This window comes from Sorex fumeus, unplaced genomic scaffold (genome assembly GCF_029834395.1).
Source record: "Sorex fumeus unplaced genomic scaffold, SorFum_2.1 ptg000093l, whole genome shotgun sequence".
NCBI classification, from domain to species: domain Eukaryota; kingdom Metazoa; phylum Chordata; class Mammalia; order Eulipotyphla; family Soricidae; genus Sorex; species Sorex fumeus.
In genome coordinates this window covers 6,536,291-6,553,180 of record NW_026606150.1, presented here as the reverse complement: position 1 = coordinate 6,553,180, position 16,890 = coordinate 6,536,291, and the positions used below count along the sequence as shown (strand labels likewise).

The following is a 16,890-nucleotide window of genomic DNA, read 5'->3' as shown; positions in this document are numbered from 1 at the left end:
CCCCCAAAAAAGATAAACAAAACAATCAAGGGGCCAGAGTTGTGGTTGAGTAGGAGAGCACAGGCCTTGCTGGTGAGACGCCGCACTCGCTCCCCAGGGCTGCGTGGCCTGACTACGGCTCCCCCAACACATATTCAGACACACTCGGGGGGCCGGCGTGAGGGCTCAGGGCCCTTGACTTGCACGTGACTGACCGGGGTTCGATCCCAGCACCCCCATGTGATCCCCAAGCCCTCCAGAAGTGACGCCTGGGTGAGAGCCAGGAGTGACCCCTGAGCACTGTCGGGTGTGGCCCAAAAGCAAAAAGAATAAAGTACGCTTCGAAGAAAGTTCCTTTTTCTGGTCGTTAGTCATCAACAGGATCCTCGTTCTCTCTCCCTAGATCTGGCTACTTCAGGTTCTCTGCTGCGCAAGTGGTTTCAACTCTGGCCCAAGAATGGTGGTGACAGCTAAGATTGTTGTTTTTGTTTCTTTTAGATTTCGACCGATTAAAGGAAGGCAAGAAGAGCTGAAGGAAGTGATAGAACGTTTTAAGAAAGACGAGCACTTGGAGAAAGCTTTCAAATGTTTAACGTCAGGCGAGTGGGCGCGGCACTATTTTCTCAACAAGAACAAAATGCAGGAGAAATTATTCAAGGAACATGTAAGTTTACTAAAAAGATGGATATTGAGGGGCAGGAGAGAGAGAGAAGGTTCCATCCCTGGTACCCGAGCGTCCCCCGAGCACAGCCAGATGTGAGCCCCCCAAAAGAAGGTGAACGTTGAGCTGGAGCGAGTCTGTAGGGCTGAGCACGTCCCCTGCATGCAAAGCCCCGTGTGCAGTGTCTGGGCCCTGCCTCTGACCCCACAAATGCTGTTTATGTCTGTGGATAAGAGCAAAGGAAACCGTGGGGGTTGCAGCAGCTGTCCAGCCGGGAGGGCACTTCATGCAGCTGACCCGGGTTCGGTCCCCAGCATCCCCTGTGGTCTCCTGAGCAGAGCTAGGAGTACCTTGGAGCATTGCCAGGTGTGGCACAAAAGAATAAAGGAAGCCAGCCTGAAATTTATTTTACCTTTATTACTTAGTTTACTTAATATAACGTATCTTAGGCACCTGGACTGGAGCATTAGTGCAGCGGGTAGGGCGTTTGCCTTGCACGCGGCCAACCCAGGTTCGATTCCTCCGTCCCTCTCGGAGAGCCCGGCAAGCCACTGGGAGTATCCCACCCGCACGGCAGAGCCTGGCAAGCTCCACATGGCGCATTTGATATGCCAAGAACAGTAACAAGTCTCACAATGGAGACGTTACTGGTGCCCGCTCGAACAAATGGATGAACAAAAAGACAGTGCTACATCTTAGGCAGCATGATTTATAATTTTGTTAGTGACAGCAGTCTAAATTGTAAGATGCTGAGATTTTATTTTTCATAAAACAAATCAGTATGCAGAATAATAATGCATAAGTAACAATACAGAGAGAAAACTCATCTAGAAGTGAGATTTTCTTACACAGTGAAATGCTCCAAATCATTGTAGGTACGCCAATATGAGACATTTATAGAATAAAGCTTGTCAATTATCTTGAATTTTTGCATTATTGATGATTTTATCCTTCTGAGGTAATTAGCAGTATAAACTATTAATATTTTTTTCTATTTCAGGTATTTATTTACTTGCGAATGTTTGCAACTGACAGTGGATTTGAAATACTGCCTTGTAACAGATACTCATCAGAACAAAATGGAGCCAAAATAGTTGCAACAAAAGAGTGGTAACTATTACATTAGTAATACCCCAGATAAACCAGATTTCTTCCGTGCTCTGTCAGTCACTGTTGGATGCTGAGGAAATTGGGGGTTGAAGCAGAGCTCGCTTTGAAAGGACCAGGGAAGTCCCAGGGCTTCACCCAGAACCCGTTTCCCAGCCAGTGGCCTTTTCTGGTACTGAGTCTGGGGTGCTCCTTGGTGACAGAACTGAAGTCACCTTAGGGACTCGGTGTTTGCACGGCCTGAAATCCTCAGTCAGTCTTTGATTGGAGTAATAAGAATGGCCTGGGAAGTCAATGGGTACTTAAGAATGCAACACTTCCTACAGACTGTGTGTGTGTGTGTGTGTGTGTGTGTGTGTGTGTGTGTGTGTTCACATAGCTTCAGTCAGAGCGGTTCAGTTGAAGTCTTCCGTAAGGGCCAACAGACATACTCGGATGGCAGAGTCTGAGGCCACTTGTCTGCCAGCTTATCTCCAAGGAAAACAAAGCCCCTCTTATGCCTCGCTCCCGATACCTGTATACGTGTTTCTCTCTCACCTGGTTTTGGTTTGTGTCATGGGTCACTGTTTCTCGGGCGTGTGCTCCCAGCGCAGCTCATGTCCATCAGGCCGGGAATTGACTGGCCATCTGAAGCATCTGCCTGATCTCCCCAGTACTTGTTGTAGCAGAATTTTTCGGGTCATGTTCCTGACAAAGTAATGGGAGAGAGGGTCCCTCCCTGGTGCTGGGCTGGGTGCGTCCACACGTGGACGTTGTCTCGGGACTCGTGTGGAGACGAGCGTGGGGATTGGAGCCCCTCATTTCGAGGGGAACTTCAGAGATGCTGGCCATGCTGGCTGATCCCCTCAGAAGTCCCCTCCTGTGACTGACAAGCGCTGTCCGTGCCTACAGGCCAGATTTTATATTGAATTGCCTCTCCGTATTTTTACATTGATTACCTGCATAAGTAGTATTTGGAATAGATTTAAGTATTGTTTAATTGTCTGGACTCCTGAGGCTGCATGTTGGCCTCTTTGGGCCTCTGAGGCAGTCAGCTCCTGCACTGAGCCGCCCACCTCCGTGCCAGGCCACGTGCACCCCGTCCCGAAGGACTGTCCTGTCCTGGGGGTAAGCCGGCGGCTGGCTCCGTGGCCCCAGGGAGGATGGGGAGACACCCAGGCGGGGGCCCGTGTGTCCAATCTTCCCTTTTCCGGTATTTAGCGGACAGGTTTAATTTGTTAAAGAAGCCTGACCATTTCTAATTACTAGTAATTTTTTAACCCATCACATATTTTAAATAGGAAACGAAATGACAAAATAGAATTACTGGTGGGTTGTATTGCCGAGCTTTCAGAAATCGAGGAGAACATGCTACTTAGACACGGAGAAAACGACTTCAGTGTCATGTACTCCACAAGGAAAAACTGCGCCCAGCTCTGGCTGGGGCCGGCCGCCTTCATCAACCACGGTAAGCCGCGCTCTCCCTCCGGCTGGGGTCCGCGCCCTAAGGGCTAGGCTGGAGCGTGGGAATTACTTCCCACGAGTCTTAAGTATCCGTGTGCGTGTACTTGAGCTCGATGCCGAAACTTGTGTCGGAGATGCTAAAATTGCATAGAAAGCTTATTGCAGATTTCTGTAATTGTTCGTGTTTCAGATCTTATCTACAGTTAATTGACTTTATCTTTTGGACATTTTTCAGATTGCAGACCTAACTGTAAGGTAAGCGTGTTTCCCTTTTTCTCGCCTCACGTCGTTTGTTGGCCTGAGGTGCGAGGCACTAAGTGGACGGGTCCTTTCCTTGCAGTTTGTCTCGACCGGCCGCGATACGGCGTGTGTCAAGGCGCTCCGCGACATTGAGCCTGGAGAAGAAATTTCTTGTTACTATGGAGACGGGTTCTTTGGAGAAAATAACGAGTTCTGCGAATGTTACACGTGTGAAAGGTGAGCGTGCCGCTTGGGGGTCCGTCTGCCTTGCTGGGCGGAGACGCTTTCCTGTTCTCGGACCGTGCTCAGGCCAGCCGAGGAACACGAACTACTTGGGGGCTGGCCCTGTCAGGTTACAGGTGTGTCGGGCAGGGGGCGAGGGGACCCCCGCCCGGAGCACCGGCTCCTGGCCATAGCGCGTGTTCCTGGGCTGTGCCGGGAGCGTGTTTATACATTTGCTCTTCCCTGGCTCCTAAGTTCTGTCACTCCCTGCCACACTGAGCCTGGGGGGTCCCCCAGGTGTGCCCTTTCGGAGTTGCTTGTTCAGGAGCCCTCAGCGGGGGGCACTGCCGAGCCGAGGGGGAAGGTGTGCCGGCCGCCTGCGGGCTCCTGGCCGTGTGGTGGTGACTTGGAGCCGACTCTTGGGGCCCTGGGAACCGCCGCTGCCTTAGAAACGGGGAGCGCTCCTCGGGCTCATCCCCCAAGGGCCCAGCGAGCACTTGGATTCTCGTTGGACAGTGCTCTGAGGTCATTCTGTAGCAGCGGTAGGTCAGAGCCTGCGGTGACGGCGTTTCCTGAAGTCGGGCCGTTAAGAGCAGAGAATGACGGACAGGAAGTGGCGCCAGGGCTCGCCCTGGCATTTGTGCGACCAGCGACGAGATGGGTGAGACCGCTCGGCTGGGTGGGGCCCTGGGAAAGATTGCTCTGTGGTATCTGGTGACTTCTCCTAAGACGTGTCCCCCAGAGCACGCGCTTCCCCCCGCAGAGGGCACTGGAACAGTTGGTAGCTTAGGGGGCTATTGGGGGCACTTTGTTTTCGGGCACCAAGTTTTGTTCTCTGAAAAGGGGTTAGTGGGCAGATTAGTTCGAGAACATACCCTCCCGGTGGCAGAGAGGCTTCCGGTCTGTGCTTTACTGCTCTTTTTCCCAGCATTTGGGATGGCGCCTGGCACCTGCTGGATGCTTTGTGAATCCTTTGTAATTGTGTTTGTGAGTGACTAGAGCAGATCCCGTGCTGTTGGGAGAGGTTCTTGGAAGACCGTGGTCCCCGGGCGCTGTTCTCGGAGGGCCACAGACACACAGGAAGTGCTGGCAGGGCAGGGGGGGTGTCGCAGCACCCGAGCTCGGGAAGCGCCGTGTGTTGTGTGGAGTTAGGGCGGACGGGAACAGGCAGGGTGCTGGGTGCTTGGCGGTGTGGAAGGTGCCATGAACTCTTCTCGCTCAGAAGGGGTGAAACCGAGGAAGAAGCTCTTGCCAAAAACTCAGGCCTTGTCGCCAGATCTCATAGTGGTAGTTGGCTGAGGAACGCTCCGAACTAGAGAGGATAATGAGGGAAGAGGCGCATGAGAAGTACACAGGCCCGAGGGAACGGGGGGAACCCCTCAGTCCCCCAGTATGTGGTGGAAATGCAGCGACTCACCAGGCCTGTCTCACCCAGTTTCTTAGGCAAAGGTCAGTTCTCTGGTGTGAGCCTCAGTTTCTCTGGTCAGGTGGAGGTGACGCCCTGAGGGCGTGGGGAGGCTTGGGCTCCTGGCACTGCTGGCGGGGTGTGGCTCACTGCGGTTCCAGGAGGCCTGTGTTGATTCCCAAACCCCCCACCCCACCCAGTCAAGAACAAATAAGTGGAAACCTCACCCAGTACCAAAAGGCATCAATGGCCTCCGAGCTATTGGTTTAAATCCTGGCTGGAAATATTACTTTGCCCATTGTGGGGGCCTTTCCCAGTTTGGGGGATGGGTATGTGGCGCGGGGCCTCAGATATTGGGGGCACAGCCTCACTGTGAACATCCTGGGAAGCCTCAGGAACACCAGACTCTTGCCTTTCCAGAGATGGGGTTAAGAAAACGAGAAGAGGGGCTGGAGCGATAGCACAGCGGTTAGGGCATTTGCCTTGCACGCGGCTGACCGGGTTCGATTCCCAGCATCCCATATGGTCCCCCTAGCACCGCCGGGCGTAACTCCTGAGTGCAGAGCCAGGAGTAACCCCTGTGCATCATCAGGTGTGACCCAAAAAGAAAAAAAAAAAGAAGAAACAAAGGAATTTAATGAGTACTCATCTGACACTGACTGAACGTTTCTGTGTCTTAGGGTGCGGTGACCTGGAGGCTTCCTACAGGAGTCTCGCCTGGCGCAGGCCATGGGGAGTCGTGGGTAGGGCAGGTGGGATAGGCAGCCGAGGAAGAAACGAGGGAACAGAATGAGTGTAATGAGAGTGAAGATCAAGGGAAGTTGACAGTTTTGGAAGTAAAATCTAACAAGGGACCAAATTACTTAGACGTCTGTGAAAGCGTGCCTGATGGTCGCTGAGAAAGAAGTATTCAGGCCTGGAGCGGTAGTACAGCACGTAGGGCTCTTGCCTTGCATGTGGCTGACCTGGGGTCGATCCCTGCTGCCTATACGGTCCCCCGAGCACTGCCAGGAGCGATCGCTCTGTGCCCCTATGCACAGAGCCAGGAGTCAACCCTGAGCACCACCGAGTGTGGCCCTAACACACACGTGGAACAAGGAACCAGAGAATACTGATGTTAAGAGAATATTGATGATCAGGCCGTGTCTTCCATGAGGCCCACCCGCATTGAGTCCCCAGCATTGCACGCTCAGGCGGTGATCGGGGTACCCGGCCGCCTTGCCGGTTGTGGCCCAGAAGCAAAACTCGAAAGTGTACTTGAGGATATTTGCCTTAATAATGAGGAGATCTGTTGCTATGAAATGTAATCAGAATCTGATAGTATTGGGCTAGAAGTGGACAATCAGACAAGGCCATAGATAGGTTAAGACAAAGTATATGGAGATTTTTCTGTTAGGTGGGAAGTGGTGGTTTCTTTAATGAATAATGTTGGATAATTTGTTCCAATTCTTGAAAAAAGCAAGCCTAAATTCCTACATTCCTTTCTCACACCATGTGCACAGCCAAATTTCAAAATACAATGCAGAAACAATTACCAAAATGCAAAGATCTTCTGAAAGGATGAAAATGGTTCCTGTCCCTGTTGCGCGCCACCACACCCCCCCCCCCCCCCCCGCCCAACGCAAACGCACACACCTGCCCCACGCTCTCGGCGCGTGCCACACTCAGCCACATCCCTGGCATTGCATCAGCTTTTGAATGCCAGAAAGTCAGAATTCAAGTAAAGTTCTCCAGGAACACTCAGAGTGGCGGGGGGTCTTGGGGCGGGGACCACGGGGCTCGTGGAAACAGGAAAGAATCCAGAGCTGCTCGTGGGGGTCGTGACCCGCCACGGCATGGGCCAGCTGCCCGTCCTCAGCACGCTGCTCTGGGGCCCCTCCTCGCGGTTGCATGTCCGAGTCCCTCAGGATCGCCCTCTGCGCTGCAACAGGAGACCGAGGTCCCCAATTATCTCATGGTCCCTGCCCATCGCCAAGACCCACCCGGGCAGCCCACCCCACGGTGCTCACCCCATACGTCCCATCCCAGAGGAACACGGCGGTGAAGCCAGTTTAAGGGGGACTGAGCGTGAGAGCGGGCGTGTGCGGTCAGCATCGCGTCCTGTTAGCGAACACTCCGCTCTGTAAGCTCGCGGAAAGTAGAATCCACAGGGCCCGAGCCATCGTCCGGCAGGCAGCTGCTTCCCTCGCCCCAGCCGACCCGGGTTCAGTGCCCGGCACCACATCGAGTCCCCTGAGCCCACCAGGTGGGTCTCTGAGCACAGAGCCATGAGTGAGCCCCGGACGAGCACTGCCGGGTGTGGCTCGGAAATTGAAAAGTAGGAAAAAGCTGGTGTGCTGTGAGACAGAGATGAAGCCCTGCGTAGATGGTAGCCGTAGGGCAGTGGGCAGGGCATGGGCCTTGCCTGCAGCCAACTCGGGTTCGATCCCTGGCACCACCACGTACTATCTCCCGAGCCCCACCTGAGTGATCCCTGAGCACCACCTGTGTAACCCCAAAACAGACGATCCAGAACAATGGTGCTCGTTGGTGATGAAGATGCAAGACCCGAGTCCCCGCTGCCACTCACGGAGCGTGATTGAGTGAACCGTGCAGTGTTTATTTTGTGTAGAAGTTCAACCTTCAGGGGTCAACGGACCCTAGTTCAGGAGGCTGGAGCGCTCGCCTCGCTTACAGGAGACCTGGGGTTGGTTGCCAGCGTCGCACAGTCCCCCGGGCGCCTCAGGGTGTTCCCCTTCCTCACAACCCCCAGAACGACTTTGAAAACATGTTAAATTCACATTGACCTGCGTGCTATGCAGTAAGGAAATTGGCTGAGCAAGACCCATGGTATCTTCTTACGAGGTCTTGTTTGTTCAAGGAGCTCAGGCGTGTGGGCCCACGCGGCCCTTCATTCACTGAGGCCAGGCGTGCTGATTCTTCGGGGGAGAGTAGTGAGTTTTATCTAAGGTCCTGACAGAAGAAATCACTAGTTCTTTTGGGGGGGCAGGGGAGCACACCCGCAGCACTCGGGCCTGACTCCCGGATCTTTTCATCAGCGGTCAGTCACACGTGGCAGGGGCTTAAGGACCTTGTGGATGCTGGTGATCGAAACCGTGTTCCCCCCTCCCCCGCCCCCCGTGCAAGGCTAACGCCTTCCCCGCTGTACTATTGCTACAACCCCAGAAATCACTAACTCCTGACTCCTTTGTGAACAATACTGCTTTTATACTGCAGCATGCTTATAATTTTTTCACAAGCTGTTGCTTTATATGACTTTCCTTAAACTAAGGTCTATAAAAGTCAGTGGTGGTGGTTTATTAAAAAATATTCTCATATTTTTAAAAATAACCGGGCTGGAGCAATAGCACAGCAGGTAGGGCATTTGCCTTGCATGCAGCCAACCTGGGTTCGATTCCCAGCATCCCATATGGTCCCCTGAGCACTGCCAGGGATAATTCCTGAGAGCAGAGCCAGGAGTAACCCCTGTGTATCGTTGGGCGTGACCCAAAAAGAAAAAAAAACTGCTTTTTTAAAACCAGATAGTGTATAGGACCAGAGCAGAGGTACAGCAGATAGGGTGTTAGCTTAGCTTGCAGCCAATCCAGATTCAATCCCTGACATCTCGTAGGACGTCTGAGTACCAGGAGTGATGCCTTCCAGGAGTGCCAAGTATTGGTCTACCTCCCCGACCCGCCCTGCAAGAAAAACCACCATTTTTAAAAAAATAAAAAGAGTTTAAAAAAGAAATTTGTCAAAAAGCGCTGAACATAGGAACTATTGAAGTCCGATTCATCATGAAGTTTAAGAACCTCTTATTAATAAGGGGCTGGAGAGGTAACATAGTAGGTAGGCCCCTTGCCTTGCTCACAGCTGACCCAGGTTCTTTGTCCTGTATCCCATAGTGTCCCCCAAAGCCCACCAGGAGTGATGATTCCTGAGTACAGAGCCAGAAGAAAATTCTGAGCATCACTGGGTCTGGCCCCCTAGGCCCGACTTCACCCCCCAAAAAAATAGTAAATTAAGTTCTGGCTGGAGAGATCAGATAGTAGGTAGGGGTTGTGCCTTGCATGCGGCCAACCTGCATTCAATCCCTGGCATCCCATATGGTCCCCCAAGCACCACCAGGAGTAATTCCTGAGTGAAGAGCCAGAAGTTACCCTTGAACATCACCGGATATGGCAAAAAATAAAAGGGGAAAAAAATGGGGCCAGAAAGTAAATAGTGTGTAAGGCGCTTGCCTGGCATGTGGCCAGCCCGGTTTCAATCACCAGAATCCTGTATGGGCCACCAAGCACCACCAGGAATAACCCCTGAACATCGCTGCATGTGGTCCAAGGACCACCACCACCACCCCCCCCCAAAAAAAAATAATGCCTTTTACTTGGTGAAGTAAAATTTTGTAAACGTAATGATGATCATTATGGTTTTGGTGTTTGGGTCGCACCTGGCTGTGCGCAGGGTCTGGTCTGACTTTGTGACTCCTGGCAGAATCATTCCTTTTCATTTCATTGACCCGAAGGGAATTCCTTCACAATTTCTGTTCCAAAAGTCAGATTTCCAGTATCCTAGTCTAGTTTTCTTATGCAAGATTTCAGTTAGGGTTTACTATAAGCGAACGTTTAAGTTCTAAGTAGTGATATTTGGAAGTTCTCTAGTTTCATTTTTTAATTCATAGTGCTAACCTGTACTAAACGAAAATGTAATATATAATTGCAGCTGATTTATTTAGGCAGAACTGCTGCCTGTTAGGCCAGCAGTTTGGAAATTGAAGAATTCTCTGCACCTGGACTTACACGGGGTCCAGTCATTTCTCAGGAGCAGTTAGTAATTGCTCATCTCAGCAGCCCTTTGGTTAAGTCTGGAGTGGCTTTGCTTTGGCCTGTGGGTCGCGCGGTACGAGCCCCGGCTCCCTGCCCGGGACGGGCGCCTTAACCTGTGCTGTTTTCTCTTGCAGGCGGGGAACTGGTGCTTTCAAATCCAGAGTGGGACTGCCCGCGCCTGCTCCCGTTATCAATAGCAAATACGGACTCAGAGAAACAGATAAACGCTTAAATAGGCTCAAAAAGTTAGGGGACAGCAGCAAAAACTCCGACAGTCAGTCTGTCAGCTCCAACACTGACGCAGACACCACTCAGGAATCAAACAACACAAGTAAGTCGGGGCCGTGGCGAGCGTGTCTCGGAAGGTTTGCTCAGTCGCTTTCCAGAGCTCGCTCAGGAAGTTTTTTCGTATGTTTTGGTTTGGTTTTGTTTTGGCCTTTTGGGTCACACCCGGCGATGCACAGGGGTTACTCCTGGCTCATGCACTCAGGAATCAGTCCTGGTGGTGCCTCGGGGATCTATATGGGATGCTGGGAATTGAACCCGGGTCAGCCGTGTGCAAGGCAGACACCCTACCCGTTGTGCTATCGCTTCAGCCCCATCGCTCAGGAAGTTTTTGATCTTGGCGAAACGAAGAGAAACACGGAGTCCCGTGCCCGACAGCTCTGCCGGCTTCTAGAGTGTTCGGCGCACGAAGCGGGCTGTGCCCCTCTCCCTGAGTGGGCTGCTGTCTGGAGCCCTCAGGAACGGGGTAGTCGATCGTTGGCGTGTCCCACGGGTGTCAGTGTCCCGCCCACATGGTGTCAGGCCCTCCAAGCCCGGATCTCTGCAGGCACACGCGGGGGCCGAGCCCGTCTGTTAGGAAAAAAGATCAGACCTGGCGAGTTCCTCGTGCCCATCTTTTTGGCATGTGCTTGCGATCAGCTCGCCACAGCGCCAGGGCCAGGCGCAGAATTGCGGTGACGGAGCTTTCGCGTGTCGCTGTCAGCCACCAGCGACAGCACGAGAGATGGAAGGAGGGACCAGCTGTGTGGGGCCAGACCCAGTGCGGGCTGAGCAGGAGAGGAGAGGAAAGGAGGACGCCTGCACGGGCCGAGGTGGCGCGTGTGGAACTTCCGGGAACCCAGTTGTCAGCTTGTCACCACCAAAGGAGGCTCTTCAGTTTGGCTTGTCTCGGAAGGTTGGACATGGTCGTCCCCGCAGGAGACCTATGTTGCCACCGTCAGCGCCCCTGGGGGTCTCGGGACCCGGAGACTGGGACGCGGACACAGGACCGCCATGGGCGTCCCCCAGCGGCAGGAGACTCGGACTCAATGGCAGTGACGTGACATTCATTCAGGGAGACCCCCTGCTCCTCCATGGGACTGCTCGCACCGGGATCAGGGTCCTGAAACGAACAGCCAGCAGGGCGTGGGTGCTGAGACCCCCACTACTACCCCTCCCCCCCCCCAGTAGTTCTGGGCTCTTGTTCATCCGGGAGCATCGGGTCCCCAGTCCCTGCCCTCCGCGCACCTCCACCCACACCTTTGGAAAAAACGATTCTGTGATGGGAAAAACTAGGGCTCTGGGAGCAGGGGTGGGGGGCACCCCAAGCTGCTGCCTAGGCCCTGACTTCATCTGGATGGTTCCAGCAGTCTCTGGGGGCTGCTTCCTTCAGGAAGCATTTTTTGGGGGGGGGCTTTTTGGGTCACACCTGGCGATGCACAGGGGTTACTCCTGGCGGTGCTCAGGGGACCATATGGGATGCTGGGAATCGAACCCAGGTCGGCCATGTGCAAGGCAAACACCCTACCAGCTGTGCTATCTCTCCAGCCCCCAGGCAGCATGTTTGATTCCTCCAAAGCAGCTTTCCTGTGTTAGGAACTGAAAATGATCCTTCCTTCCGTACTTCCTTCTGTACGTCTATACTTCTATTCTTGGGAGATGTCTCAAAGGCCACACTGGACTGTTTTCTTTTGTACCCAGAGAGAACCGAGACCCCAGGGAGATGTGGACATGCTTGTGTCCCAGGGCTTGGAGGGCCTGACACCATGTGAGCGGGACCCAAGAGAGAATGGAGATGTGGCCTGTGACCCCAGCATCCAGATTCTAGTCCTTCCTGCCTCGATGGCAGTGCCCCGGCAGCCACTCGGACAGGGTTGGAGTGGTTTCCCCCAAGCCAGCGCACCCATCCCAGGCCGGAGCCCGCTGGGTCCCGCTCCTCGAGCCGCCTCCGTTCTCTGTGGCAAGCGCAATGTTCCCAGAAGCCGCGCTGTTTGCTGTTCCCATCAAGCTCCTCAGACTCAAGTCCTCAGAGGCCTGTTGAGAGTTTTCTGGATCCCAACTTGGAAGCTGCCGCGCTGGGTCTGGCCTTTGCCTCCAGGGGTCTCTCCAGGACCAGGCACCATCTGCTGGGCTCTCGAGAAGCCGCTGCGGTCACTAAGCCTGAGGCCCCCGAGGGCTGCCTTCTGCCGTCGACTAGAGGGCCCTGCCTTGGGAAAGGTGTCTGCTTACACCTTCGAGGTCCTGTTCCTGAGCAGTTCAGAACTCGGGTTCTTGGACCAGGAAGAGAGGGCGTGTGCCTGGAGGCAGGAGGCCTGCCTGGGTTTGGTTCTGGGAACTACAAGAAGAAAGGGAGATTTTCGTCCTGGCCGTAGATGTGAATTTAAACTGAACAGCTTCCTGCTCTTATCACCCCAGACCGCAGGAACCAGGCTCCATCCACATCAGCTCTAAAGAGAACACGCCGTAAAACGGGGGCCAGAGTGGTGGAGAATGGCCAAGAGACCGTCATGTCCCGGGACAGGAGAACAACACAGCAGGGAGGGCGCTTGCCTCGCAGGTGCCGGCAGGGTCCAATCCCGGCAGCCCACCTGGTCCCCCAAGCACTGCCAGGAGTCATCCCTGAGCACAGCCAGGCGTGACCCGACCCTCCCCCCTACACAAAGGAACTGGGTTTTGGGGGTAGTTTGGACCACACTCAGTGAGCCTCATGGGCCCAGACCCAAAGCTGGAACCCGGGTCAGCCTTGTGCCTGGCAGGCGCGTTAGCTGCCACACTGCATCTCGCCCCCAAGTGAGCAGAGCTCGGCTGGCTCCTGGGACAGTCTCCCTCCACCCCCTGACACTGGGCAGAGAATCGTCTAGTTTCAGAGTCTGTGCTCGGGACAGCTGCAAAGGCATCGGTCAGCGCAGTCCCCAGCGACGAGACTCGGCAAGAGCTGGAAGGAGGCGAGTGCTCCCGCCACTCCTAGGAGGCCTGGGTGCGCCCCAAAGTCAAGCCCAAGGAAGATCTGGGGCGCGCTGAGAATCTGGGAAGACCCTTGGAGAAGCGTTTCCTGGTGGAGGGAGACCCGGAAGGAACAAGAAGTCGGCTAAAAACCACCCCTCCGGAGCAGGGGTCGTAAATGAGATGGGGCCAGCCCAGGGCCCGCAGCCGCAGGAGCGGGGGAAGCGGGGGTCTGTGCGTACTGGCCACTCGGAGCTAGATTACGGAAAGGTGATCGCGCCTGAGACCCGGGCTGCCACAAGGTGGAGGTTGGAATGTTGGGGCCGGGAGGGGGCGGGGAAGGTGACGAGCTTCCTGGGGTCTGCGGGCCCATGCTGGCGGCATCCTCTTGCCGGTGAGCGGAGAAGCTGCCTTTCGGAGTGTGGGCTGGCAGGGCTCCGTGTAATCAGTGCAGGGAGATGCAGCCGCAAGTGGCTTTCAGCCGACTGGGGGTGTTTCGAGCTGACAGCCCCCGGGAGCACGGCCTGAGGGAGGCCTTCCGGGGCCTGGGCAGAGAGAAGGCAGTCAGCACCAGAGCGGCCGGGCAGAGGGTACGACATTTGCCTTGCGTGTGGTCGATCTGGGTTCCCTCCTCGGCATCCCGTAGGGCGCCCCCAGGAACCGCTCGGAGTGATCCCTGAGTGCGGAGCCAGGAGTGAGCCTGCGATGTGGCCACAAGAGAAAAGAAGGGAAGTGTGTGGCAGGCGCGATGGCAGCCGGGGAAGGGACCTTGACGGGCCGTAGGACTCCGGAGCACTGCGCACTGCGGAGACGACTGTGTCCTGTAGCCCGGTCCATGGTGCTGTTGCTCCCACAGCTGGGATCCACTCGACTTGGCACCGGCCCCTCCATCCTGTTTAGAGACTGGGGGTGCTTATTACATGCATTTTGTTCCCTTTTTTTGTTTGTTTCCTTTTTGGGTCACACCCCGTGGTGCTCAGGGCTCTGCACTCAGGAGTTACTCCTGGCGGTGCTCAGGGGACCATATGGGATGGCAGGGATCGAACCCAAGTCGGCCGCGTGCAAGGCGAACGCCCTCCGCGCTGTGCTATCGCTTTGGCCCGCATTCTTGTTCCTTTGCCCCGTTAGAAACTAATGGTAACTTCCTTAGGCCTGAGCAGGGCCTGTCCGGCCAAGCACAGGGCTCGCTCTGGGGAAAAGCAGCGTGGATCAGAAGCTTGGTTATCTCGGCTTCCCTCTTCGAGTCCTTTCAGAGAAAGTAACTTCCTGGGCGGGGATGGGATGACTTAAGAATTTAAGGTATTGGGGAGCTGGAGCGATAGTACCGTGGAGAGGGCACTTGACTGACTCAGGTTCAATCCCCGGCACCTCATGTGGTCCCCTGAGCCCATCAGAAGTGACCCCTGAGCACAGCCAGGTGCGGCCCCACACCCACAAGAAAGAAAGAAGCGTCCAGAAGCACCCAGTGGGAGTCCCATGGAACCTTTGGGAAGCGTCCGGCTGTCTGGTGCCCTTGGGTTGCTGCTCCCAGGACTGTCATTCCCCCCCCGCCGGGAGGAGGAGCCCTTCGGTGGCCCCTGTGGTCCTGGCAGTAGGGGCCCCTGCTGCAGCCCCAGCGCTGAGGGCAAAGTGCGTGGCATCGAGGGTCTTGGGGTTGGGGGGATTCTGTCCGGAAAATTGATTTATGGTTCTCAGGATGTTTTTCCTCATTTTCTCTGTGATAGAATGCGTCTTGTTGAACTCGTTACTATAGCATTACTCTCCTGACTGCTCAGGTAATGCACTCGAGTTCGTGAGCAAAGGCTTAGAGTCGTTTCGGATGACTCTGAGAAAGAATTGTGTGCGGAAAATCTGGGCTTGAGTTTCAGTCTTTTCTAAAGGGAGGGTCGGAGCATAGCTCGGCGGGGAGGGCGTTGGCTGAGCGCTGCTGGATGTGGCCCCAGAACCAGAGTACTAATGAGCGTGAAGAGCGAGGGTGTGTGGGGGTGGATCGGAGCATTTTCCAGCCCCGCGTGGGTGTGGGGTGTTGTGTTTGCACACGGTGGTGTTCCCGGTGCCGTTTTCATCTTCTCGTTTCCGTCCTGCAGATTCTAACCGGAAGTCTTCAGTGGGTATGAAACGGAACGGCAAGAGCAGACCCTTAGCGCGGCCGCCGATGGCGAGGATCCCAGCTCCCTCCCACTCTACCTCATCAAAGCCAGCTCATGTAAATAATTCCAGGGTACCAAAGAAACTGAAAAAGCCGGCAAAGCCTTTACTCGCAAAGATAAAATTAAGAAATCATTGCAAACGCCTGGAGCCACGGAACGCTTCGAGAAAACTCGAAATGGGGAACTTGGTACTTAAAGAGCCGAAAGTCGTCTTGTATAAAAATCTCCCCCTCAAGAAGGACAAGGAGTCGGAGGGCACGGCCCATGCCGCTGTCCCGAGCGGGTGCTTGACTCGGCACGCGGCGAGAGAACACAGGCAGAACTCGGGGCGGGGCGCCCCGCCGCCCGCCGCCGAGGGCTCGCCCTGCGCTTACATAACCCGGAGGTCCCTGAGGACGAGGATGCACCCAAAGGAGCCCTCTGCCGCCCTGCTGGAAACCCCCGCGGCTGAGGGCGACAGGAGCGACGGGACGGAGGCTGGCCCGGACGAGGCGGCGCAGCCCACCGGCCCGGCCCCGGAGGAGCCGCCTCAGGAGCCCGCGCCCGCGGGGGACGCCGAGCGTGCCAAGAGCGACGGCAGCACCTCCAAGAAGAAGTCGCGGCCGGGAAAGCCGGCCCAGCCGTCGGCGAAGGCGGAGGAGTCGGCCGCGGTACAGGACTCCCCCGGGAAAGCCGGCGGGGCCCCGGACACGGCGGGGTCCCCTGCCCAGCAGGGCGAGCACCCGAGCCCCGAGGGCGCGCCCGGGAGCTACCCGGACTGGGCGCTCTCGCCCGTGGGGGGCTCGGTGGTGCCCTCCGACGGCTTCCAGACGAAGGACAGCTGCAGAACTGCGAAAACGAAGAAGAAGCGGCGCATCACCAGGTACGATGCGCAGCTGATCCTGGAGAACAGCTCGGGCATCCCCAAGCTGACCCTGCGCCGGCGCCACGACAGCAGCAGCAAGGCCAGCGACCCCGAGGGCGACGGCGTGAACGCGTCCAAGATCAGCATCAAGCTGAGCAAGGACCACGAGAACGACAGCAACCTGTACGTGGCCAAGCTCAACAACGGCTTCGGCGCGGGCGCGGCCAGCAGCGCCACCAAGCTCAAGATCCAGCTGAAGCGGGACGAGGAGGGCCGGGCCGCCTACGCCGACGGGCTGCGCGACGGCGGCGGCCTGTGCTGCAGCGACCCGCTGTCCCTGCTGGAGTCGCGCATGGAGGTGGACAACTACAGCCAGTACGAGGAGGAGAGCAGCAGCGCCTCCTCCTCCGAGGGCGACGACGAGGACGAGGACGACGACGACGATGACTTCGAGGACGACTTCATCCCGCTGCCCCCCGCCAAGCGGCTGCGGCTCATCGTGGGGAAGGACTCCATCGACATCGACATCTCCTCCAGGAGGAGGGAGGACCAGTCGCTGCGGCTGAACGCCTGAGCCCGCCCCGTCCCGCCCCGCGCCGCCGCTCGGAGTCCCCCTGTAGAAAGTGTCCCGCCCCCGCCCGTGCGTGTCGTCCCCGCCCTCTCGAAGTCGCCTTCTTACGTGCAATCCGGAGAGGTGAAGCCTGTCGTCCAGCCTGTACAGTGACCGAGACTCCACACGGGACTTCGGAGACAGTCATGTGGCTACTCGATACTTGCGTGTTTCGGTTCGTTTTTTGTTTTTTTCCAACTTCAAGAGCGTGGCTGGCTCT

The 16,890-nt window shown here is 55.9% G+C and overlaps 1 protein-coding gene across 2 annotated transcripts in view; it reads left to right on the top strand.

Moving 5' to 3' along the window:
• The window catches only part of KMT5B (lysine methyltransferase 5B), a 49,304-nt gene extending 32,652 nt beyond the window's left edge, over positions 1–16,652 (top strand). For both annotated transcript variants that reach the window (XM_056131635.1, XM_056131636.1), the window contains 7 exons: positions 478–643; positions 1,641–1,750; positions 3,028–3,194; positions 3,426–3,445; positions 3,531–3,667; positions 9,994–10,190; positions 15,154–16,652. In XM_056131635.1, coding sequence (XP_055987610.1) covers positions 478–643; positions 1,641–1,750; positions 3,028–3,194; positions 3,426–3,445; positions 3,531–3,667; positions 9,994–10,190; positions 15,154–16,634 — 2,278 coding nt within the window. In that variant the 3' untranslated portion in view covers positions 16,635–16,652. The remainder of the gene's footprint in view (positions 1–477; positions 644–1,640; positions 1,751–3,027; positions 3,195–3,425; positions 3,446–3,530; positions 3,668–9,993; positions 10,191–15,153) is intronic.
• The last annotated feature ends 238 nt before the right edge of the window (positions 16,653–16,890 follow it).